This window comes from Podarcis gaigeae (genome assembly GCF_964106915.1).
Source record: "Podarcis gaigeae genome assembly, chromosome: Z".
Lineage (NCBI taxonomy): Eukaryota > Metazoa > Chordata > Lepidosauria > Squamata > Lacertidae > Podarcis > Podarcis gaigeae.
This window is the reverse complement of record NC_139691.1, coordinates 19,221,412-19,247,022: the sequence shown is the minus strand read 5'-3', so window position 1 is coordinate 19,247,022 and position 25,611 is coordinate 19,221,412. Positions and strand designations below refer to the sequence as shown.

At 48.2% G+C, this 25,611-nt stretch overlaps 1 protein-coding gene across 5 annotated transcripts in view; it reads right to left on the bottom strand.

Annotated features, from left to right (window-relative positions):
• Positions 1-1,853: 1,853 nt before the first annotated feature.
• NACC2 (NACC family member 2) overlaps positions 1,854-25,611 on the bottom strand; it is a 64,236-nt gene continuing 40,478 nt past the window's right edge. For 4 of the 5 annotated variants that reach the window (XM_083722327.1, XM_083722324.1, XM_083722326.1 and 1 more), the window contains exons 2-6: positions 14,730-15,621; positions 12,456-12,623; positions 11,337-11,442; positions 9,812-9,909; positions 1,854-8,213 (exon numbers count right to left, since the gene is read on the bottom strand). In XM_083722327.1, the coding sequence (XP_083578453.1) occupies positions 7,699-8,213; positions 9,812-9,909; positions 11,337-11,442; positions 12,456-12,623; positions 14,730-15,567 (1,725 nt within the window). In that variant the 5' untranslated portion in view covers positions 15,568-15,621 and the 3' untranslated portion in view covers positions 1,854-7,698. Of the gene's footprint in view, positions 8,214-9,811; positions 9,910-11,336; positions 11,443-12,455; positions 12,624-14,729; positions 15,622-17,115; positions 17,844-25,611 lie in introns of those variants that run through there. The other variant, XM_083722325.1, reaches the window with a different exon arrangement.

Here is a 25,611-nt window from a genome sequence, read left to right as displayed (position 1 = left end):
TGTGGTTTGGGAGCAATTGCTTTATATATATTTTAGGTAACTAGAGGAAAATGCAACTTTGCAGCATTTTAATGGTCAATTTGCCTAGGTAAACAGGCAGTAAACTGACAGTTACTGCAGCTATCATGCTTGATGTTGAACACTGGCCTCGGAAATGGGCTGCAAGAGAAAAGCTCAAACCAGCCATGGATCCTTTAGGTGGCACTTTTACGTGGCTATAGTCTCATGCACTAACACCTGTGATGAAAACATCCTTTCTTACTATGTTTTGATACAACAGGATACCTAAGCTCCAATTTAGGTCCTTAGTTGCTGTAAGAGCTAACTCCCCCCCCCCCCCAATACAGCTCATTTTTGCCCTGCTCAGTGACAATCCTAGCTGGCATACATCAAATTGATAAGACTGCGTATCAGTGATATCATCAGGATTGGATGCCGGGGGCAGAACTCTAGGATTCAGAATACAAGCCACACACACACACACCATTCCACCATTCCCACATGCAGCAGGGATAGCATACCATGTTTTGAAATAAGTAAAGCAACACACATTGGGCTCCAGAGACCAAAGTTCTCAAATGGCCTGCACTAATATCCAGGGGCTCTCTAAGCTTCAGAAGGGGGCCTGGTCCAGGCCTTATTTGGAAAATCCAGGAACAAAATGCAGGGCCTTTTGCAAACAAAACAGATACTCCACCTCTGAGCTTTTCCAAGCGTTGAGAACTGGCTGGCTGGCAGAGTTGTCACTCCATAACTTATTACTTGACCATTTTTAAGTGGCAATGACAGAGACTAAACTCAGGGCCTTTGAAAGGAAAAGCAGATGCTTGAGTTAGGTCTGTCAGGGCCCCTTACTTGGCCCACAAGACCATGTTCCCCTGCCAGTAGTGCCCACCTGTCCTATTCCTAACATGTGTGGGGCAAGGGAAGATGTGGCTTCCTGTCAAAAGTGGGGCTTGCTGGCATAAGCACTCAACTTTTCTTCAAGAAGCTTGATTTCAAACCAATTCCCCAGGTTGGAGATGGGACTGGCACAAGGCACAGCCACCATCTGTCTGTGCCAGGTGTCCCTTACCTGGCCTGCCCCACCTCCCACACCATACCTCCCCCTACCCTGAACCACTGTGATTGGGACCTCTCCTGCTCTCTCCAGCTCCTCTTTTCTGAGGCACATCCCATAAAAAGCTCAGATTTAGAAACATACAAGGTAAAATAATTAATAACAATTTAAAACATTTTTTTACAAATGGGGAAATAACAGAACTGAAACCAACTAAACAGTACCCCAACCTAAAGGTCTGTTCAGCTGCCTCAGCTTTCAAAGCTGCAGTCAGTCAGGGCCCAGCCCTCCTAGGCAAGGTGGAAAAGATCTGCAAGGCAGGGAGCAGGTCCCCCAAGACTCACAACCAAGATGGTGTCTGAAAGGCTCAGCAGTCTCAGCTATACCCGCACAACTCCTCTGTAGAATGAGTCCCCCTTTATCCAAGCAAAACACTCTTTCTTCCTCCACTTGCCTTGCACTTTCACCCGTCTTAAAAGCAAACAGAGCTCCAAAACAGGAATGTCATGGCCACCCCCAGAAGTGATGAGGAATAACCTTTTTTTGAAGATTCAATTGTGCCTCAATTCTTACATATGAACACAACCTATTTATCTGTCAATAAATGGCACATAACACAATTCAGAGGGCTTATACTCACAGGCACCGTATTGCAGTAAAATGTTGGGGACAGGGCCAGATTTATAGGAAAGCAGGATCACTGTATGCCCCACCCTACCTCAGCCCCTTCTTACCCCCATTGTACTCCAGTAATGGTGGATAAGGGAGCAGGGCAGCAGAAACAAGAGACAGATGGTTTTATTTACTTTATTATTTTGTAAATGTGAATTTTACAAAGCATTTTCATCATTAATGATCACATTTTTCCATGGATTTTTCATTATATGAAAAGCGCTACAACCATACTTTGAACTCATGGCAGGGGGCTTGTGAAGAAGAGACATCTTGAAGCCACTCCCCCACGTTACCCCCGCCCCCGCCCAGCCACCTGACACTGTTCTGAATCTATAGTGTTAGCCATGGCTGTAACAGTCTCAAGCTGAGGGATGGCACATAAATAACAAAGAGAATAAACAAAACTTTGCGTGGCTGAAATAACTCCAAAGCACTTCAAAATCTCCCCTATTAGCGCTGGGATTTTTAACTTTTATTTTATTTTTAACAGTCATGAGTTACAGTACTACTGGGTACTCTTGATAAAGACTCCAAGAGAAACCCTTTTGCTCTCTTAAGACTTTTCTCTCAGGCAGTTCAAAAGGATCTGCACACAATCTGAATCAAGTGCAATCCAAAGGTTCAAGTTAAACATATTTATACATTTTCTTGCTTAGCTATGACTTTATCATTTTTGAGTCTTAAAAATAGTATTGCAAGGTTGGGCTCCCTCCCCTCCACCTCAGACGTAAAAGTGCAAAAAGGACGTTTGGAAGAAACAGAAGATTGTAAGTTCTTCAGCAAGGACAACACATGGGATCCCTCTTTCCTTCCTCTCATGCCAGCTTTGGCAGAGGCACAGATTGCCTTGCTCCAAGGTGGGCACCCAGTGAATTGACCACAACCCTCCATGGGCAGCCACAGCAGCACTGTAACAGTGACACTGAAAGGGCTTTGCACCCCTGGCCCTTTAAGACTGGTTAGGGATCCCTTAATGGCCACAGGAGATATGGTCAAAATGCACAGCACATATCACAGGCTGCATCATTTGGACAGCTGTGGAAACTCTGCTGCTCAGGGAAGACAACATCACAGAGAGGGCCTCTTCTCAGGCAAACAGGATTACATGTAAAGCAGCCCATCTCCCCCGGGCACCTTTCCCCCGGAGAGCACCATGCCCAAACGGCTGTGCCCTTTTTAGGACTCCCCCCTTCTCCTGCCCTGTCAGGGGGGGGGGGGGGGGATGGCACCAATTTGCTTTTCCTCTTTGCATTTAATGCTGCAAGGAAGAAGATGCAGGAAAGAGAAGTCACCAAGAGGGTCCCAATTCCTCAGTGATGGGAAGTACCAGGAAAGGTTGCCACACCAGGTGAGAAAACAGTCACAACCTTTTATCCACCCTGGCTAATCAGCATCCTACAAAAAACAAAACAAAAAAAACCCACAACTTTCTAGCCAGGATGCTTTCCAGCACTTAATTAAAATGAGAAAGAAGAATTTCTTCAATTAAGCAAAACCCATTTCCAAACTGGATTCCCAGGACAGGTGAGAAAAAGTGGGGAACAGCCAAACATCTCTGGCAACTTGAGGGTTGAATTAGTGGCCATTTCAGTTGGAGCAAGAAGAAAATAACTGTCAGGGAAGTCTCAGAGCAGACAAAAGGACAGGACTTATGGCTTAACATGGTCTCACCTTTGCAATGAGATCAGATTTCTGGAATCTTTTTTTTCCAAGTCTTGTTTTTGGCTCCAAATTTTGGTTTAGAGTGAAAAAAAACCCTGGAATTGCACACTTCTGAGCAAGGGTTAGATAAAGAAACCTTAGAGAAGCCAGGCTAATTTACAAAGCAACTGCAATCTGAGGATGTTTCCATTGCAGAAAAGGAGGGGGTGGGAATGTTGGTTCGATTCCGATACTATGATGTGGCAACTACTAAATTCACTCGGTTTTCTCTCTCTTTAAAAAGGTGCTTGATATAACTTTTAATATATATATATATAATATACACATGTAATATTGCTAACAGTCAAGCATTAAGAATAGAGGTGCAGACATACCATAAATACTTCTGCTTCCATTTTTATTTTTTTTTAGATCTAGAGGGATGCCGTTTCCATTTCACATTATGCATCATCACAGTCAGAAAGCAACTCCCAGACACTCTCCTGACATTTCTAGCATTATTGTAAACAAAGAGGGGGAAATCGGGGCGGGGGGCATTCCTTCTGATCTGGCATTTCCCCCCCTCTCTGTCCCCTCCGCATGGAAAACAAGTGATCCAAAAAGGGCTAAGGCACTCAGGAAATCCCGATCATTCTGGGCTTCATTCTCACTTTACATTCTTTTATTTTGCGACATTCTTCCTTCCCACCAGGGAGGAAACAATCATGATCCACAGATACGTCTTGGAAATCTGCCCTTAAGCCTCCACATGCGGATCTGGTTTAGTGCAAATGCTCATCCTCATCAAGAAGACAAGGAAGGCCCCCCTCCCCAAAAACAAACCATTCACATTTTTTTCAAGTTTACCTAAAGCTCTCTCTCTTTCTCTCTTTTACTAGAAAGTAAAAACAAACAAAGAAACCCCAAATAAAAATGTACATGAAATTGTGCTCGGTATAAAAATATATCTTAACTGTGCAATGCGACACTCTCTTCGGATTCTTTTCTAAGCCATTCAAGTATTTTCTTTATGTTCTGGTCATTTCATCATGGGGCCAGGGGCGGGTAGAACAGCTCCTGGATACACTTTGTACCAACCATTATTTTGGGTAGGGCATCCAATTGGAAGAGGAAATGACCCAAGGTAAGAAAGGCAGTAATCCTTTCAGTTTGATGCCATCATATTTTATGGACCCAATCCCCCTTTACCACTGACTCGGGGAAAGATGCAGAAGGGGGGGGTCACTGCCCACAGAGCTGCCCCTACTCACTGGACCATCTAGGGCAGATCATTACTCGACTGCTCACTCTGATAACAAAGTTCTCATTCACCTGCAAATGCAGAATTAGGCCCCTGAAGGTGTGGAGTCAACTGCCAGGGCTTCATGCCAGATCCCAGATGAAGCCTTGCCTTGCCTTACTTTCCTATGGCACACAGGGCAAGGGTAGCAAGGACCTATGGGAGTACCATGCCAACTACTAGTTGCTTGAAACTGCATGAGGGGAAAGGGCTGCTCTTGTACTCAGGCAGTGCTTGCGAGTTTCCTGTAAAAGGAAACTGGTTGAGCACTGTGAGGTTAGGATGGACTATATAGGCCAATGGCCTGACTGAGCTGCAGCTACAGAGGCATCCCAGGCCAGAAAAGGCCTGGAGACACGTTGGCTCAGCCTCCTGGTGCTTCTCCTTCCCCTCCTCAAGGCCTCACCCATCCACTTCACCAGTGCTCAGCTGGTTTTAATCCTTTGTGGGGTGGCACTGGTACAGATCAGGGACCACAGTTTTTTTTATTCAGGGCCCAGAATGAAGTTTCAAATATTGGCCAAAGGCAAGGACTCCCTCCAAAGCCTCCATGGTCACATGGCAAAGGGAGGAACCCCCAGGAAGAGAGTATACCCCGCAACACCTCATGCCATTGGCTCCAGCACAGAGCCTCACCTGGAGCTCAGAAAGTACCCATTACAGAGCTTTCAGAAGCTCCCACTGTCCTGAGCTTTCTGCACCTGAAAAATCCCCCCAAACTCAGTCTGTCTCCCCTCTCCCCTCAAGAGTCTGCTCTTTGTGGTCCCTTCCCAGAAACCCACACAGGGATCCTGCCTAGAAAAGCAGAGACAAACCCTTACATCAAGGAGGGTTTGGGCTAGGAAAGGGGAGAGATTCCTAAGCAGCACACCCTTCATAGTGAAGCATCTCCTCTCACATACCAGGTGGGGGCCTTCCAGTAACTCCTGTGTTTCGATCAAGGTGACTGAATCTTGGGATAAACCATTCTAGAACGGCTAAGGGGATGGCTGCCAAGGACCCATTTTGGAGTTGGAAAAGGGGCAGATCCCAGAGCAAAAGCACCTTTCCCTTATAGAACTGTGGAGAGGAAAGGGACCCCCAAGGGTAATCTAGGCAACCCCCTGCAATGGCCATCCAACGAGAGACCAGAGAAGGGGCCTCTTTGCCCTTCCATTTATGAAATAGCCCAGTCGGGCCATGGTGGCTTCCCCCTACTCTCTCCTCTGCCACGCCTGTCCGACATATATTAGGGGGAGGTGCTGAGTGCAGCAAAAATGAGGGTGCTCTTCCCCTGACACACAACCACCCCAAAAGCAAGCTAGGCTGCCTGCCTGCTTCCCCAGCCCACATCCCACCCCAACCTGCTCTGTCTCTTGCACACATGCTGGTTCTCCTTTGGCCAAAGTTCGCTCTGCACCCAACACCTTTCAGATGTGAAAGTTGAGCTCTACCTCTCTAAGAAACACCCTACCAGACAAAGCAGCTCAAGCCATCAGAACTGAAAAACTTGTTCTGCCTATTTTACATGAGCCTTCTCAAAAAAAAAAAAAAAAAGGGAAAAAAAGAGTGGGATCAAATAGGAAAACACAGATCCTAAAAAGGAACAATAGGGTTTGGGGTAGGGTTGGACAGCCACCAAAGACATCCATTCTGGCCAAGTGTGCCACAAAACTCTCAAGTTAGTGACTCCCTTCTCACCTCTCCCTCTGATCTCTTTTCTCTTCCCTGTCTGCTCCTTCAGAAATGCCAAGAACAGCAACTGCAGCCCACACTCTCCTCTGCCACGCCTGTCCGACATATATAAGGCCCAGTAGAGCCTTACCATATTCCACCTCCATCAACACACCACTCAGTGCTAACAATAACCTCCCTTCCCGGTCCCATGAGATGCATCAGGATAGAGTGAGGCCCTCAGTATTAGTCCCCTGGGGGGCACCTCTGCCCAGCCCAAGCAGCTTTTGCCTTTCACCATCTCTGCCAGGAAAATTTCAGCATTAAACAAAATGAAGCTCAAAGATGCCCCTGTATCTAAGAGCAGGCCAAATAGTATCATGGGAGTCATTCTGGAATGTTTTGTGCAGCCACACACCCACACAAACACAATACTCCTCAGGACGAAATCCATGACACCCACAAATGGTGTCATGTGCCCAACCTGATTCAAATAATTTCAGAAGCCGAAGGGTGTTGCTGTGCCAGAAAGAGCACTGCGCTCACCTTCCAAAAAAACAAAAACAAAACAAAACAAAGAAACTCTGGGGGAAGCAATTGCCTGAGGGGGACACAAAGGAAAGTGTGGTGCCCTGGTGCCACTACCAGGCAGGGGCCACCATCAAGGGAAGAAAATGGGCAATTAAGGCTTTCCATCCAGCAAATATCCTGAGCACTGGCCACCGGTGGAGTTTCCAGGCAAAAATGTCCCTTCGTCCCAACAGTACCTGCACAGGATAAATTCCTAGTGGATTGTGCCTGAAAAAAATCCTCCCTGTCCATAAGTCAAACAAAAGGTCCAAGCAATGGAATTGTGCAGCAACCAAACCAAAACCTCACCCTACAGCAGCCAACCCCAGCAAGGCCTCCTCCTCATCCTCCATCAGCTCCTTGCCCCCTCCCCTCTCTGTACATGCCCCATCACAAGGAGGAGGAAGAGGAAGAGGAGGGCTGAGGATGGTGGTGGAGGAGGAGGAGGATGAATGGGGGAGAGGAATATCGCTTAGCTCTTTTGAAACAAAATCCTACTGCCTTCTAGACAAACCTCAGGATTTTTGATTTTAAAGGAGCCTGGGGTTTGTTTCATTTCCGTTTTCCCTAAGTAGGTTGCCTTAGGCCTAGAGTTGCTTACAGTATAACGAATGTGATATTTCCTTCATCCATCTTAAACACAAGCAGAATAAAAATCACATTTTTCTCAGGCAACAGTAGCAGTTCAGTAGGTAAATGGTTTGATCACATTTCTCTTTTTTCTGTATTAATAATGCATGCAAGCAGCTTTAGTATTAGAGATCCCTCGTTGGTCAAGCCCAGCATGATCCTGGCTCTTTCACAAAGTTCCTCCTCCTCCTCCTCCGTAGGGGCCTTCCGGTCGTCTTGCCGGAGTCTCCGGCCGGCTAGTGGACCCAGATGGGCCCTGTTCGAAAGGCGGTGTGGTGCTGTGGCTCTCCAAAGCCATTGCTTCTGGGCCAGCAGACTCCTGGATGACAGAACTGGCTCCTTCCCCCTGCTCATTCGGCTCAAACAGCTGGCTGGATCTGTTGCTCTGATCCATAGTGACCGTGTTAGTTCTCAGTGCCACAATGGTTCCAGAATCCCCCCTCCGCTCCGCGTAGATCCGCTGTTCGAACATCTGAGCAGCGGAAGGCTGGAATTCAGGGTCCAGGGAGATACTGCTGGTAGTGGAGCCCATGACGGAGCGATACATCTCCATACCCTCCGGCAACATGGATTTGATCTTCGGCAGCCACCGCTTCCGCACCCGGCGGGCATTAGTGCACATGTCGGCTGCGATGACGTTCATCTCACTCTCCTTGAAACTTGGGGCAAAATTCTGGCAATACACTGCAAAGACAAGGGGGTGTTTTAGCCACAACAGAGGCAGAGTTTTAACATTCCCCCCCCCCAGCATCAGGAACAATGGCCATAAAATTACAGATTGCATAAAGGCGCCTTTACAAGATTTGTAACATCCAGCACAGATAAGGAGACAGTGCTGGAAGGTCCCATAGAAGACTGTGAATTATTCACTATTTTAAGAAAGAAAGGTTGAATGGTTCCAGATTTGCATTCAACAGCTTGAATCACACCTCACCCGGCTGGTAGGAAATTAGCAAGCAAGCACAGAGAAGATCAGACCCAGCCTCTGCGGATGACAAACAACTTGTACTTATTGAGAGCCTCTCTGGCATTGCTCAACTCAAGGCTCCCTCTCCTCATCCCCCTCTCAGAGCCAATTCTCCCAGTCATGCAGCTGCCAGAGTCACGAACCCTAACCCTACACTGCTTTTCAGGCCTTGATTTCCCAAGTCCAGACCTTGAGAGAGCCTCCAAGTCCTTCAAGAGCTGCACAGAAGGACATAATCCTGTAGTGGTCGAAGTTTCATTTGGCAGAATTTCCCCTTCTTTTTAAAGAAGCCCAGGCAGGCTCCTCACCTTCCAAAGCAAAACTGCACACACTCTTTAGAGCATACCCTCTGCTTTGGCTCTGCATGCATCTGGTCTCATTTGTCCTTATCAGATTTATGCTGCTGCATTTTAATTTGCTAGTGGAACTATTTAATTCTTGCAAGTTGCCTTGAGGATACAGTTGAAGTGCAAATTTCTCCCTCCCAGCACCGCCCTCCCAAGTGACTTTCCGATTGGCCCCTTCTGGCTCATGACCTCTCAGCAGTCTTTTTTTAGCCAACATGGCTTGGCCTGGCTCCGCCAGTGTCCACATTCCCTGACACCCCTTCTGCCTGCTCTTTCAACCAGGGACAACATTCTAAGGAGGGTCCCCTGTTTGGGGCTTCTTTCCACACTGCTGTCATGAGACAATGAGCATTTCATGAAACAGGAGGAGCTCAACCAATTGGGGCTGCCACAAAATAGCTTAGTAGAGAGAAAATCTGCTGTGGCCACAGACTCAAAGATCTTCCCTCTCAAAGATCTTCCCACGACTCAAAGATCTTCCCTCAAACTTTGTCAGCACACACAAAAGGCAGTAAACATTTCCCCCTCTCTTCTCCCCCAACCTTATACTGTTTACAACATTACTGTCTCACATTGAATAGAACTGCCCTGTAGAAAGGACTTTATGATCTGAAAACAGAGATAATGTATGTACCTTTGTAACCCAATAAAATTATTTTTTAAAAAAACAGTTTTTCAAAAAGGCAGTAAACAGGGTTCTGACGCCAAAACGCAGGATTTTAAAGCTTTGGTGTCTTTTTAGAAGGAGCATTTGTATCCAGACCCCTTAGAATAATAGAGTAGCTCAGTTGGTAGAGCAAAAGTCTCTTAATCTATAATTGGAGATTATAGTATTGTAGAGGACCCATAGGTCTTCTAGTCCAACCTCCTGCAAGGCAGGAGTCACAACTAAAGGAAGATGTAAAATAAACCGAATAGCTCCCCATCTACCCTCAGAGGCTCCTTCTCCTCTTCCTCTCCACACTTACGTTTCACAGCATTAAGGACCCGGCTGTCCAGTGGCTTCCTGCTGGGATCACTTGTGGAAGACCGGATCCCAGTTCCGCAGCTGTTGGCCAGTGTGTTCCTGTCCCGGGAAGGAGTGGGAAGCAGAATCTCAAGAGCACATTCAAAGAAAACCCACAGCTGGGATCCAAAGCATGGGAAAGAGCCCATTTCAGGCAGCAGACTTTGAAGGAGCTTCCATGGAGGAGTGGGTGGGGGGAGAAGAGAGGGAGAAGCAGAAGCCCAAAGAGGTATACCCCCCCCCAAAAAAACTCATACAGGAGATAATACAAACCAATCAGTTGTGGCTTGTTGAGGCTCACTCTGCAAATCAGCAGAAATTAAGGAATCTTCACCATGGCCAAAGAACAAATTTTTTAAAAAGGTATTTCATAGTATTATAAATACTGAACACAATTCCAAATTACTTACACTGGATAAACCCCCCAAAGTTTCAGCTTTTCAGGGGGGAGAAAAGCACAACGGAGACATCAACCTACATGCCCATTTCTTTGACTAACCAAATCTATAGACCTACAGAGACATGCAGTGTCAAGAACTTCTGGAAGCTATTTCTTTGTAGATGGTGCAAATACTAGTTGCTAAGAAGAGGCAAGAGAATTTTCACTTGCCAGTAGACTCGTCAGCCCATTTAAAGGAATTATTAAACATACATATTTATGCTCACACCAGTTATTTGAAGAATCGTCTGCATCTCATTCTGCGATTCTAGGATAAGGGACAAAATCTGTCACCATGTGTATTTCCAAATGTATTGACATGCAGTGTCCAATTTAGACTCTGTGATGTCTTATTATACCTACGAGCATTTGTGTACACTGCACCTCCTTCAAAGAACAGCAAAATGAAAGTGGTCTGTCTGCCCTCGACCTGCGGATCCATATGCTGATGGTCCCAGATCTCCCCGCTCCCAGCGGGAGCTAAAACATTCTCTGCCCGAGGGCTGTTTTTCCCCTCTAGCCAACCTCCTGAAGGTTTCATGCCAGTGCTGAGTACAGCCACCTCAGACTCTTACATGTGCAAATGCACAGGATCTACACACACACACAAATTCCACCCAGCATGGTTGTTAATCTTAATCTGGTTTCCCTTTGTGTTGCAGTGTAGTGTCCCCAGGGTAGGGTTTAGCCATTTCTGATAATTTGTAAAGACAGACATGAAGGGCTCTAACCAGAGTAGGCCTGCTGAAATGAACAAACCTAAGCTAGTCATGTCTGTTAACTTCAGTGGGTCTACTCTGAACAGGACTAACACTGGACACAATCCCACGTCCTCATATTTATGTTTTCTGCTAGGAAACATGTGGCCTCCATTGACAGACAAATTAAAAACACTTTTAATTCCCATTAAGCAAAATGTGATGGGTAATTTCCCTCCCTTCCATCACTTAAAGCTCCTGCTCCCTCCAAACTTGGCTCCCTGGCAGCAGCTCAGAAGCTGGCTGGGTCAAGAGGAGCTAGGAGGACGGGCCCTTCCTTTGTGTCCTACCTGTCAAAGAACGTGGCCAGCAGGCGCCGCAGGAGAACTTTGTGCTTCACACCTGCACACAGGTGGCAGTTCATCAGCTGCCCCCGAGTGATGTAAACACCGGAGCCTGGGTGGAGAGAGAGAATCATAAAATTGTAGAGTTGAAAGGGACCCCAAGGGTCATCATGTCCAACTTCCAGCAATGCAGGAGAGAGCAAGTAAGAGGTCAAGAAGTCACACCCCCAGCTCTGCTCTGCAAGGTGTACAACAGGACACAAACATGCAAGCAGTTAATACTGACTCAGATCATCTTGAAGCATCAAAGACTTTTGACATACCCCAGAGAAGTGACCTGGGCAGCAGGAAAAGGAGTTGTCTGTGACCTGAGCGTGGCAACCCAAGGGAGGGTCCTCAGATCCCTCAGGATCATCACCCCCAGCAAAAGATCCAGCCTTTTCACTCTTTTACTGGAATGGCCAGCAGTAAAGGCACATTCTCTTCCTGCCAGGTGAGGGCGCCCTGGCCCTGCCCACCTCTAGCCCCTGCTCTCTCAGGGAGGCAACCTTTCTTCCCCCCACTGAAGGCCTGACAAGGGGGAAATGCTCTGGATTAGCTCTTGGGGTCTCTTATCTAAAACTCCCTTCACACCTAAATACTGAGAAGTTGCTCAGGGAAAGTGGACACCAAGGTGGCCAGTCCATTTCATAAACAAAGCTTAGAAAAATGTAAGACCACATCACAGCTTTCACAGATACAATGTAAAGTAAATGAAATAAGAATCCAAGGAAGTTAGATTTGTTCTCAGAAGTGAAAGACAAGAAAGGGGGGGGGAACACTCTACTTAAATAGATATCGCATTTACAATATTACCATAAATAACGAACTAATTTTATAAACAAAATAAATTATAGGTCAGATTAATTTTATAAGCAAAATTTTCTACATTTTGGTTCACTGCAATTTATCTTTTCTAAATTTATTTTATTTTTATTTTTTAATTAAAAAAACCACCAAATCAAGCAGAAATTAAAAGATCCCTTGTTAATGAAACAAATAATTGCAAGAGTTCTACAATTTTTAAGCCATGTTACCGCAACAAGTCCATAAGCATAAAGGAAAACCTGCCCCTGTGGTCCTTACCTGCCACGAGTTCAAGTTTTTCTCCAGGATCTCCTTCTGAGTAGAGTTTTGGGTGGCAGCGATACCCAATCTGGCTGATAAGGCTGGCAGGGAGGGCGACCAAGTCCCGCCTGATGAGGACACAAGAGCGGCTCTCCAGGGGCACCGGCTCCGGCTTCTCTTGAGGCCCTTGGGGAGAAGGAGGGAGGCATGAAAGAGCTACCCAGGATTGTAAGGGAAAACCCCGGGGTATCCCAAATAGCCGAGGCTGCAGGAACCCCGCTTTCTCTTGGGCCAAGAAGCCAAGCAGAAGCAGCTACTGCAAATGACCCCTGTTCTGCAGAGGCAGCAGTGGGAAATGTGAATAGATCCTGACAAGAGGGCTGGGGAAGTAGGCCCAATGGTTACCGCCAGGCCACACTGGTTATGTTCTACCTCCACTCTAGAAGGCAGAATTTATTGTTCATTTATAAGTAAAAATATTTATGACGCCATTTCCTAAGGGACTGATAGGGTGGTGCATGGCATGCAACGGAACACAAAACACTAGCAAAACTTTATGTAAACCGCTTTGAGGATTTTTCTGACAATCAAGCGGTATATAAAAGTTACGAAATAAACAAATAAGTAACACTGCAAAAACTTTAAGATGGCTGGCTGATCAATGTTTTAAAGAAGTGCGTAATATGTAGTATGTCTGAATGCCAGTGGCTGGGAACTGCTAGTGAGGAGAGCTGCTGCTGCTGGCAGCAGGTCTTGCCCACAAGTTCCTTCCCGCTGAGCTACCTGTTGGGGGGCTGGATTAGGTGCTCCAGGTGCTCCTGGTGGGCTGTTGTTTCCCTGGCATACGACTCACATCAAGGAATCACTGTCTCTGAGTGAACCAGATTGGCTTCACTCTCTCAGGGTTTTAAGTTTTGAGTGAGCTTTGAAGGATGGATTTCAGTTTCTCCCTGGGAAAGGAGGCCCACCTTTGGACAAGATGACCCTGGAGAGTCACCTGCTCCTCAGCACCAAAACTATCTGTACAGGCAGGGAAAGTTTTAGCCTGGTCAAATTAGAACATTGACATTTTGGACACTCCCAGCTTTTTCAAACACCTGCAAAGTGAGGTCCCCCTACCCCCGAGCTAACATACTTTGGGCACATGAGATGCTGCCAGCCAAGCACCCTGTCAGCCACCCACAAAATTTAGCTGATCAATGGACATAGAACCTAGCTGGGCTCTGGCTATAAAATCCTGCTGGCTTAGCTAGAAGTGTGTCTCTCCAGTGGGTCGGCAGGGGGCATCCAGGCTGGCCATAAAGTGTCTCTTGCCCTACAAGCTCTTTCATGACCCCAAGAGTACCACACTGACCCAAAGTGGCCTGGACTGTAGAGTCACACTGTCACCCCTTCTTTGGTTTTAGAACACAGCACCTCAACACAGCCCCAAAGCCAGCACCTCATTCCCAATCCTGCCTGAAGGCATCTTGCCTCTTTCTCCTGGGAAGGAGAGGAGACATCTGCCTGGGTTGGGCTTCCAGGCTCCTTAAGCTACAGAAAATGGACCAAGAGAAAGAGCTCAACAATCTTGCTATGCTCAATATGCAACCCTTAAAATCTGTCGGCATCAAGGAAACTGATCCATAGAGTAATGCTGCATTGCCAGTTTCATTAAATGAGGAGGAAACTCTGAACATGCAGACACACACACACACCCCAAATAAGGAAATAGACACCATCAATAAGCTTGCAGAAATTAAGAGCTTATTACTTTCCGCAAGGAACCAAAGGGACAACAGTGGCACCTTCGGCAGATTCACATGTAGAGATCCAGTCCCTCCTGCCAGAAAACATCTTATTGAAAAATGAACTACTCCTTAATAAGAAATGCCTTCCCTGTCAGCAAATTCACAGAGCCTGGAGACCTATATCTGGCAGGAGGGAAGGGAAAAAGAGACCTCACCCCAAAATGGAAATAAGCTGCATTCAGCACTGTTCCCATTCAAGTTTTCAAGTCTTAAATCAGTGCGAAGCTTCCTTATTCCAAGTGAGGACATCAGTCTGCCCAGCTCGGTATTACCAACACTTACTGGCAGTGATGGCTGTGCAGGGTTTCCAGCAGGGGATTTACTACCAGCCCTATCTGGAGATGCCAACTGGGGATCAAAACATCTGCTTGCAAATCAGACACTCCACCTACTGAACTACTTTTCTAAAATGCAGGGAAATGAACACCTGCCTGACTACAGATGCCTCTCATTTTACAGTCCCATGAGAATGAAAGTGGCAGAGGCTAAAGGGGGCTTTTACCTGCATAGCCGCCTGTGGACTTGATGTGCATCTGCCCGTACTGCTCCTCCGCCATGGTGTCATAGGCTTCATCATCGTCCTCATCTTCCTCGTTGTGGTAGGAGGTGGGACTGTCGGTGGTGGGGAGGCTGTTGGCCCCAGGGCTCGTCCGCTCCCCCTGGCAGTACTGAGCCAGCGGGATGCTGGGGAGGAGGGTGGCAAGGCTGGGCACCCCGTAGTAGGAGACGCGCGACAATTTGAGCGGGGCGCTGGCAGAGGAGCTGCCCCCGGCCGCCTCCCGCAGGCTGCACTCCAAGGACCGCTTCGCAGGCTCCAAGGTCTCATGCTTGACACGGGTGAGCAGTGGAAGGGGCATGGAAGGCGACACAGCATAGGGCAGGGAGGGCGGCTGCAGGGGGTGGCAGGGGCTCTGGGGCCCCGAGCAGGGCTCCTCCGTCATGGCCGTCTGGGAGTCGCAGTGAGGGGAGCTCACTTTGAACATCAGGTCTGTCCCCTTCTCCACGATGTGCTGGATCTGGAGGAAGCCTGCTGTGTACATCACCACCAGCTGCTCGCTGGCAGCCATGGTCAGCTTGCCGGTGTAGCAGAAGGAGAGGATCTGCTGGAAGCAGGCGGGCGGCACGGAGCCCGGCAGCTCGAAGGCGCTCTTGCTGTTGCCACTGAAGAGGTCTCGGAAGTAGAGGCTGCTGGCTGCCAAGACAGCCCGGTGAGCCTTGAAGGCCTGGCCCTTGACCAGGATGGAGACATCGCAGTAGAGACCCAGGAGGCGCTGCTCATTCAGGGAGCCCAGGACGGTGCTCCCAAAGTTGGGGATTTCTATGTGCAGCATCTGCGACATGGCTCAGCGGCTGCCTCACGCGCTCAAGGCCAGGGCTTCTGAGAGAGGGCACATCTGTAGGCGGGGCAGGGGAGTGGGTGGGAGGAGAGGAAACAGGCACGTGAAAAAGAGAAAGGAAGAGAGAGGATATCTGGCAGAAACACAAGAATCAGGAAGTACCAGGGAGAGGGATTCTGCCAGTGTTTGGAAAATCCCCCTCCTGTGAAGAGCATTCCTAACAAGGGGAGGAAGAAACTCAATATAACAGAGTTCAAAAAAACTACACCCCACCCACAGAGCCCTCAGTGTACCACCAGAGCAACACATCCAGTCCAGGGCAAGAGAAACACAGGCAAAGATGGCTACCCATTCCAGCTGGGGTGGGGGTGGGCGTTGAGAACAGCCTCCATTGACTCCACCAACCTGAATCCAGGCTGCTGCTGCTGCTGCTGCAAGATTTTTCCCTTTTTGGGGGGTGGGGGTACACACGCCACAAAAGGTATGATCCCCCAAAAAAGGTATTGGGATGGGATTTCCCAAACCTGCACTATCAGGGCAGGCAGCGCACGCTCCTGAAAAAGCTGACACAGCTGGAAACTTGGGAGAAAGGAGGGGGGAGAGAGAGATGGGTGGACGCTTCAGAAATGCAGCAACTTCTGCGCATAATTATTTCAAGTTTCCCTGCACATTGGAACTGCCGAGGAGCCAAGGAAGGGCCAGGCAGCGGTCCGTCCCCTCCGCCCCCACCATCATTCAAAGTGCTGGATGCAGGGAATGGAGAGGGGCTGGGGGCTGCCGTCTACTGCAGCAGCCCAGGATACGGACAGGCTCCCCAGTTCCTGAAACTCTTCTCAACTGTTGGACTCCTAAAGGCATTCCTCTATGACACCCCCTTTCTAAATTTTGGGGGGAGGGGAGATGTTGACCTCCATGCAAAGGAGACACCTGCCTGGGCTCTCGCCTTTGCATCAAGAATGCAGCAAAGCCCATGGATCTATTTTAGGATCCTCTGGGAACCGTCATGTCATGGCAGTGATGCCTCCTCTTTCCCCCCACCCACATGCACCAAAACACAGGCAGCATGCGGAGAAACGCCAACAAATTCTCTTAAACCAGCAAGATCTATGCCTCTCTTTAGCTGGTTGAAGCCAGGGAGGGAGAAACTCCCCATGACTTCAATGGCGCCTCCCTTCATCTCCTTGGCACACAGGAACAATTAAGACCTCTCCCCCCCCAAAAAAAAAAACGCACACACAGTCCACCCCCTCCACACAGGAGGTCCCGATTCTGAGTTGCTTCAACAGCACCTAGTTGAACTAGACTCCAAAAGATCTCTCCTCCCTGCAAACTGACTGCTCCTAAAAAAGTGACCACACAATGGGTTGCTCTGTTCTCTCTCTCTCTCTCTCTCTCTCTCACACACACACACACACACACACACACACACAAACACACACACTACCTCCAACCACCCCTGCAAAGCTGCCAGCTAGGATAGCCCCATTCTGCAGCTGCATCACATTGCCCAAGCATTCAGCACAGGGATGTGCCCCCCTCATGTGAACATACCTTAAGTGGTGTGAAATCCACAGCACCTGCTTCTGGAAGGGTCTCCTCAACCCCCCTCTTCAGCACCCAACTCTCCAGTGCAGCAGCAAAGGCTGCTTGGAAGGGGGGGGCACAATGAGGAGGTGTCCCCTCCTGCCTCAGTCCTTCCCGCCTCAGCCCCTCCTGCCTGTCCTCCTTGCTTCTGCTGTGAGGAGTTTCAGCTTCAGACTAAGTCAAACCTCCTCAGCAGGAGCAGCAGGAGCAGCGCAAAGCAGCATCTCAATGAACAGGGCCGGATATGCAGCTTAACATTCAGGCCATTCTCTGCAATGAATAGAGCCCTTTGACGAGAGACCTGAAGCAAAGGCCAGTTTCAAACTGAAGCTCCGAAGAAAAGGAGGGGAGAGAGAGAGAGAGAGAGAGAGAGAGAGAGAGAGAGAGAGAGAGAAAGGGAGGAGAAGGGGGGGGGGGAAGTATCAGTGCCAGAGGAATGCTCAGGGTGTTGGTACAAGACAGACTTTTGATGAGTCACTGCAATGCAAACAAAGATGGCAGAAATACTGTATGGGGTGCTGATGAAATGCTTAGTGGTGCCACAGCAACTGAGACAGGGCTCAGGATTTATGGCACAGTTTTGCATATGAATTAAGCTGCAAACCGCCTCCTCTCCCATCCAGCACATCCAGAGTGTCAAAGCATTTAAAGTATTCCAAACAGTCTGCAGAGCTGGCGCAGCGGAGGCTCTCCATTAACTCCTCAGGGTGAGAAGGAACAAAGGACAGGAGAAACCAGGGCAAAGGCAAAATACCCCCCACCCACCTTTTACTATCCCCTCCTTCTGCCTGATAAGGTCAATGGCCAGGGTGTCACAAAAGGAGGGGGTGTATGTACACATTGGGGAGGGGGTGTACATACACACACCCTTCACAAAACAGGCCTGCCCTGGAGCCTGCCTCAAAACCCTGAGCCTGACCTGGGGCAATACCAGTGCTGGAGCTGGCTCTGAGCCCACCTTGCAGCATGGTCCCCACCCCATGCCCCTGTGTCATTTTCACTATGTGCTCTGGAATCTGCTTGCAATCCCCCAGCAACTGCTGGAGGAAGCCTGGTCTATTACCACTGGAATCTCCTTGGGACAGAGACCTGTTTTCCTTCTACAGTGCAAGTTATTAAGACTAAGTGTTTCAGGTCACAGAGCCAGTTGCCTTCCACTTTCTACCCCCACTCCACACACCACACTCCTCCCTTTGCATCATTACTCAGACCTGAGCCCCTTCTTACAAGACACTCCCAACCAGAAAGACACATTCTCTCAAAGACGGGAAGGTTTAGGTAGAAAAGAAACTCCAGGGAGGGGAGGGGGAAGCATCCTATCATATCCCCCCCTCAAAGCCTCTCACAACACTTTTATTTTCCATTGAAACAATTGGAAATTGGGGAGGGGGGCCCTCTGGGAGTGTGCATTAAGGTTTCTCTTGGCCTCACTAGTCCAGCTGCCACTGATGTTCTCTCCCTCCCCCCCCCCAAATTTGCGGCAACCTGAACTGACCCTAGAGATCACTTAGGCTAGCAAGGGGCTAAAAGGGAACCTCCTGGGCTGGCTGGCTGAACTTGCAATGATGCATAACCTCCCAAATACACAGCTTCTAATTCCTACAATATAATCTAAATCTGCTGTTTGTTGAAGCTTTTGGGGAAGGGCTGCTTAAAAATTGGTGGGAAGTATTAGCAAACCCCATTTTTTATTTACTAACACATATAAAAGGATTTATATACTGCCCGCTCAGAAATTATAAGGATCATCTTGAGAGCCTCTAGATCAGTGGTTCTCAATTACGTAGCTAAGCACTGAGGACCCTGTTTTTCAAAAGCCAAGTTATGGACCCCCTACTTTTGAAAATGTTGTTATCTGTGGCAGTTTTTGTTACGTGAATGGTGCTGTCATACCCTCCAACATGTCCCAGCGCAAAACAAGACACGTGTCTTCCAGGCCACACTCCTGCATAAGTCACATGACCCATGAAAGGACATGGAACCTAAAAAAACACATATTTTTGGGGCACCGCAATCTCGCACGCTTTTGGACACCATGCTCTCATGCAAGCACGGGCCCCCAAAATCACACACACTCTTAAGGTGAGCCTCCCCACATAAATACCACTTTTTAAAAATGTAACCCACCTTGCCACAAAGGGTAGGTAACTAATAAAAGAAAAATCAATCAATCATGAATTTGGGACTTGCTTTTTTCAAAGGTCTGTGTTTGCTTATATTACTCAGCAACCACAGAAGCAGGAAATTACTCCTTTTTCCTTTCCTTGAAAGAGAGGGATGCTAGAGTTTCAAAAATGTCCACAAAAAAGGGCCATTTCTCTCTCCAGTTAATTCATCAACTGTTAATTCAGATTTTAGCCTTGTTGCATTACAGATGGTTGCCACACAAGCTGTCTGAATTCTAGTTATCCCTTAAAAAGAGACTTAAAGGCCTCAGAAGGGGAGAGACCTGGAGCCTGATCTGTCTTCTTATCACAAGTGGAGCAATAGGCACCAGACAGATCCAGCCTCAGTGGTCGTAGCACTAGGGAATTTCAGACCTAGAACTTAATGGCCTTGAGATGGGTGGCTCTTCAGATGGCTGCAGTTGAGAATCTCCCAGTTCATGTTGCCCTCTCCCCCAGTTGCCACCCCAAACTTCAGGATGGCTTCTGCACAAAATATAGAGTTGCATCCAACATTAGACAGGCTCAGGGCACACCAAGCAAAATTAATTTCCATTAATTTCTGAGTAAAAACTTGGTTAGATACAATGCAGAGATTTACCAACCCTAATAAAAAAAAAACCCAAAACACTCTTTGTGTATTGCAGTTTCACATTTTAAACTCACTTAAATTATAGCACTAACATGACTACAGGAATGTGGGGTTTGCTTCAGCTGCCCCGATGCTAAAACACATTTATCATTTTGCTGGAGAGAAGGGTAAAGTATTTTTAAACTAAAAAACAATTCGCAAGTAAAAAAGCAGTTCTGTAGCCATGTACATGTCTGGCCAGTTGGCTTCTAACTATATACCTCTGTCAGGCAACTCCTGCAGCCAAGCTGGTGCCAAACATATTTCTCTGCATTCCTTTGCACCACATCAGTATGGCCAGTAAGAGTCTTGTCTTCTGAGCAGCCCAGGACCTCCATACACACTGCCCAGGACTATGCCCTGATCACTTCAATGCTGCAAAACGCAGTAAAAATGCAGGAAGCAGAAGTTATGAGTTATAAGCTCAGTCTGATTGATGTAAGGTATGAGCACAATGGGTAGCTTTCGTCAGTGGGAGAGATCATCATGTCTCACTTGTCAGCTACTGCCCACCTAAAGCCAGGCAGTCCTCGGTCAATAAAGTGATGGCCTGCCACTGTCCACCTGCTTCAATGGGTGCTTGAAACTCAGAGTATCAATCAAGAAACAGACCAAACTACTATATAAAGGTAAAGGTAAAGGTACCCCTGCCCGTACGGGCCAGTCTTGACAGACTCTGGGGTTGTGCGCCCATCTCACTCAAGAGGCCAGGGGCCAGCGCTGTCCGGAGACACTTCCAGGTCACGTGGCCAGCGTGACATCGCTGCTCTGGCGAGCCAGAGCCGCACACGGAAACGCCGTTTACCTTCCCGCTGGTAAGCGGTCCCTATTTATCTATTTGCACCCGGAGGTGCTTTCGAACTGCTAGGTTGGCAGGCGCTGGGACCGAGCAGCGGGAGCGCACCCCGCCGCAGGGATTCGAACCGCAGACCTTTCGATCAGCAAGCCCTAGGCACTGAGGCTTTAACCCACAGCGCCACCTGCGTCCCTCCAAACTACTATACCAGGTAAAAAATAAAAGAAACAAATCCTCTTGCACCTAGCAAGCTGGTATGTCAAGACCATGTGTCCTCGCTCATCCACTGAACTGCTGCAAGTTAATGACTCATAGAAGACTGTGATCTGAAAAAATTCAAACACTGACATGCCATTCTACAGGAAACCAGACTCGCTTTGAATGGCAGACTCTGACAGAACAACTACACCATTTTCTGGCAAGGAGGTCATTCGGAAGACCCATGTGTTCATTGCGTAGGATTCACAGTGGGGAACTCTCTTCTGTCTGCGACAGAACCAGGTGAGGGCTCAGAACACTTGCTTTCCCTCCACCTCTCAACCACCTTCGGTCCAGTTAACATATTGAGTGTCTATGTTCCCACTATGTTCCCCTACATACAAACCAAGGACTAGTTCTATAAGCAACTAGACGAGGCTGTCAGGAGGGTCCCAGACTGTGAACACCTATTTCTGCTGGGAGGTTTCAATGCAAGAATAGGGGGTGATCATCACACATGGGACAACTGCACAGGCCTCTTTCTGGGGTCAGCAAACCTTTTCAGCAGGGGGCCAGTCCACTGTCCCTCAGAACTTGTGGGGGGCCGGACTATATTTTTTGGGGAGGGAGGGATGAACAAATTCCTATGCCCCACAAATAACCCAGAGATGCATTTTAAATAAAATAACACATTCTACTCATGTAAAAACACACTGATTCCCGGACCGCCCGCGGGCCAGATGTAGAAGATGATTGGACCAGATCCGGCCTCTGGGCTTTAGTTTTCCTACCCATCGCCTCTTTGGTACTGGCAGCAATAATGAGAGCAGACAAAAGCTGCTTGAGCTGTGCTTGTATCAAAGCCTCCACATCACAAACTTGTTCTTCTCTACCAAGGTAAAACAGCAAATTTCCTGGAAGTATCCAAGGTCAGGCCACTAGCACCAGATGGACTTGATTATCACCAGGTGAACGGCACTGAACTGTGTTTGCGTCACACAAAGTTACCACAGTGCTGACTGCGACACTGATCATTCCCTGGTGGCAAGCAAGATCCATCTCCAGCCAAAGAGGACCCATAGCACAAAGTGTGGTTTCGAATCAACAGTGGCAGAAAAATCATACTTGAACTTTGTGAATGCTTCTGTGATTCTGCCGAACAAGTGTTGAAGTAAGGTGGAAACACATCAAAGAGGCAACCTACAACACAGCTACCATATTTTTCGCTCTATAGGACGCACCAGATGATAAGACACACCTAGTTATGGGGGGAGGAAAACAAGAAGAAAAAAATTCTGAATCCCAGAAGCCAGAACAGCAAGAGGGATCTGGCTTCTGGGATAGCCTCTTGCTGTTCTGGCTTCTGGGATAGCCACTGAAGCCTCTGTACCTTCCCCCATCTCCCACAAGACCTGCGTGCTCTTTAAAGGGAGCGCGGCTCTTGGGGGCTTTTCTGGGAGGTGGGGGAAGGGACAGAGCCACGCGCTCTGTCCTTCCCCCCACTTCCCGCAAGAGCTGCACGAAGCCTCCGCAGGGCAGTGGGGAGCCTTCGTCCCACTGCCCTAAGAGGCTTCACGGGGCTTTCCGCTCTGTCTCGCTGTTCTGGCTTCTGGGACAGCCCATGAAGCCTCTGCAGGGCAGTGGGGTGCCTTCATCCCGCTGCCCTGCGGAGGCTTTGCACAGCTAAACCAGAAGCTAGAACAGCGAGAGGGAACACTGCACAACACTCCCTCTCCCTGTTCTGGCTTCTGGCTTAGCCGTGCAGCCTGCATTCGCTCCGTAAGACACACACACATTTTCCCTTACTTTTTAGGAGCGAAAAAGTGTGTCTTATAGAGCGAAAAATACGGTATATCCTCCTTTGGCAAAAGAGACCAACAGTTCCCAGACTGGTTTGAGGTTGGCATGAAGGACATGGAGCCTGTTATCACTGTAAAGCGCAAGGCTCTTCTGAACTACAAGCGCTGCAAAAAGACACCTGTTACACTGAGAAAGGCAAGGAGTGATGCCCAGCACACTGCCAGATAATGTGCCAATAACTACTGGCTAAAGCTGTGTCACAGCATTCAATTCATTGCTGACACTGGCGACACTCGCAAAATGTATAATGGCATGAAGAAAGCTTTTGGACCAACAGTCATGAAAACTGCACCACTAAAAACTTTTGCCAGGAGAGATCATCAGAGACTGCAGCAACCAGACAAAGTGATGGACAGAGCACTACCAAGAACTGTACTCATGGGAAAACATGGTCTCTGACACAGCAGTCAACAGTGTCCTGCCTGCCTGCCTGCCTTGGAAGAGTGGGATGTCGCTCCCTTCCTTGACAAGCTGAAGAATACCACCAACTCTCAAGCACGTGGTAAAGCCCCAAGACAGGATGGAATCCTAACAGAAGTGCTGAAAGCTGGCTTCAATTCCTCCCTCATGATGCACCTCCATGGCTTTATCTTGCAGTGTTAGAAACAAGGATCTATGCCACAAGACATGCATGACTCCAGCATTGTGACCCTCTACAAAAACAAAGGTGACCACCATGGCTGTAACAACTAACATGGAATCTCCCCACTGAGTACTGTGGGAAAGCCTTCACCTGTGTACTTCTCAACAGATTACAGTCACTCGCCAACATGGTTTATCTCAAGCCACAACATGGCTTTAGAGCTCAGAAGTCAACAGTCAACATGATTTTCTCAATGCATCAGCTGCAGGAGAAATGCCAGGAGCAGAGATGCCTCTTGTACATCAACTTCATAGACCTGACAAAGGCCTTTGATCTCATCAGCCAAAACAGGCTCATCACACTGCTCAACAAGATGTGGTGCCCACCAAAGCTTCACAAAATGATCATGTCTCCGCACCAAGACACAAGTGCAGTGGGTGCTTATCAGAGAGATGTTTGCAGATGAAGCAGCCTTTACAGCACACTCCAAGGAAGCTCTGCAGAGGCTATCAACCATCTTCCCAAGCCTGCAGGGAGGTCGGCCTTACCATCAATCTAACAAAGACCAACATCCTGGGTCAGGACATTGCCAGCACTCCATGCATCAGCATTGGTGACCAAACGCTTAAGGTTATAGACAATTTTGTGCTTCTGGCTCCACCATAACCAGCAACCTCTCCACTGATGCTCAGCTGGACAAGTGTATTGGCAAGGCAGCTCTGGCAATGGCTCACCTTTCCAAAAGGTTATCGGAGAATGTGATGCTAATGACCAATACCCTAGATGAAGGTCTACCAAGCTTGCATCTAGAGCATGCTGCTTTATGGAAGTGAGTGGAGGGCAACTAACAGCTGTCAGGAATGATGCTTCAAAGCCTTCCACATGTACTGCGTCAGGAAGATTTTGGGCATCACATGGCAGGACAGAGTCTCAAACAAAGATATGCTCTCCCAAACCCAAATTCCCAGCATGTTCACACTCCTGTCTCAGATATGTCTACACTGGCTTGGCCATGTCCACAGAATGGAAGATGGAAGGATCCCCAAGGACGTACTCTACAGGGAGCTGGCTACAGGGACCAGGCCTGTTAGCAGACCAACCATGTGTTACATAGATGTCTGCAAACAAGACATGATGGCTAGTGACGTCAACCATGCTGTGTGATAATCTCTTGCAAATGACCACAGTGCCTGTAGACAGGTCATGTATCCATAGCAGTGACCAGAGGAGGAATGATTGCTGGGAGGAGGGCAAAGAGAAGAAACGCCATGATACATCTCTAACAGTGATCACTAACACCTTCATCTGCCCTAGCTACAATAACACATGTCTCTCCTGCATCAATCTCTACAGCCACAGCAGACACTAACTCTCCAATGGTTTGACTTTGCCCCAAAGGTGCATTCCTCCATTGTCTCCTGAGACAGAGAGATTTTAACAAAGATAGACAGACAGACAGACGTACAGTGGAACCTATACTCACGTACGGAATCCATTCAAGAGGTCCGTTCGTGAGTTGATCCGGGTCACTGGTAGAAGCGCCATTCTGTGTGTGCACATTCAGTGGCAGCACCGTTCTGTGCACGTGCGTGAATCATGGCAAACTCGGTATTTACTTCCGGGTTTGCTATGGTCGCGAGTCAAACTGTTCGCGAGTAGGGGCGGTGGTAAGTCAAGGTTCTACTGTAGTATGAACTGAAGGATGCTGTGGTGATTGCAGCTCAGGGACTTGTAAACTTCAAGGAGCAGCAGGAGCAGCCTACCGTATTGCGTGTATGGCCTACCTTCAGTTTTCAGGTATGAGGGGAAATCCACAGAGCCCCCCAGGTGGCACTTGTGTGCAAAAAGACATTTTTTTCACCAGACGATCTTTCAGCACTTTTGAGCTGAAAGGGGGAAAGCTGCCCAAACCCTTTAAAATCCCCACACTGCTGGCTGTAAAGATGCACCACTTAGCACAATGCAAGATCCAGACCTGTGAGCCTGGATTCCAACCACCTCCTGGGGAAAATAATTGTGGCTGCACCTTAAAGGTGCATAACACTCTCTATATGGGGTCCTATGCACTGCAATCCTGCACTCTGTTAAGAAGCTCTAGTTCTATTGAAATCAATGAGGTTTGCAGGCACTGAAGGACTGCTCTCCAAAATCCTGACAAGTGGCCACTTTTCATCCACGGCAAGGAGCCACAGTTGAGTGGCATAGCAGCAGCTCTGCAGGCAGAAGACCT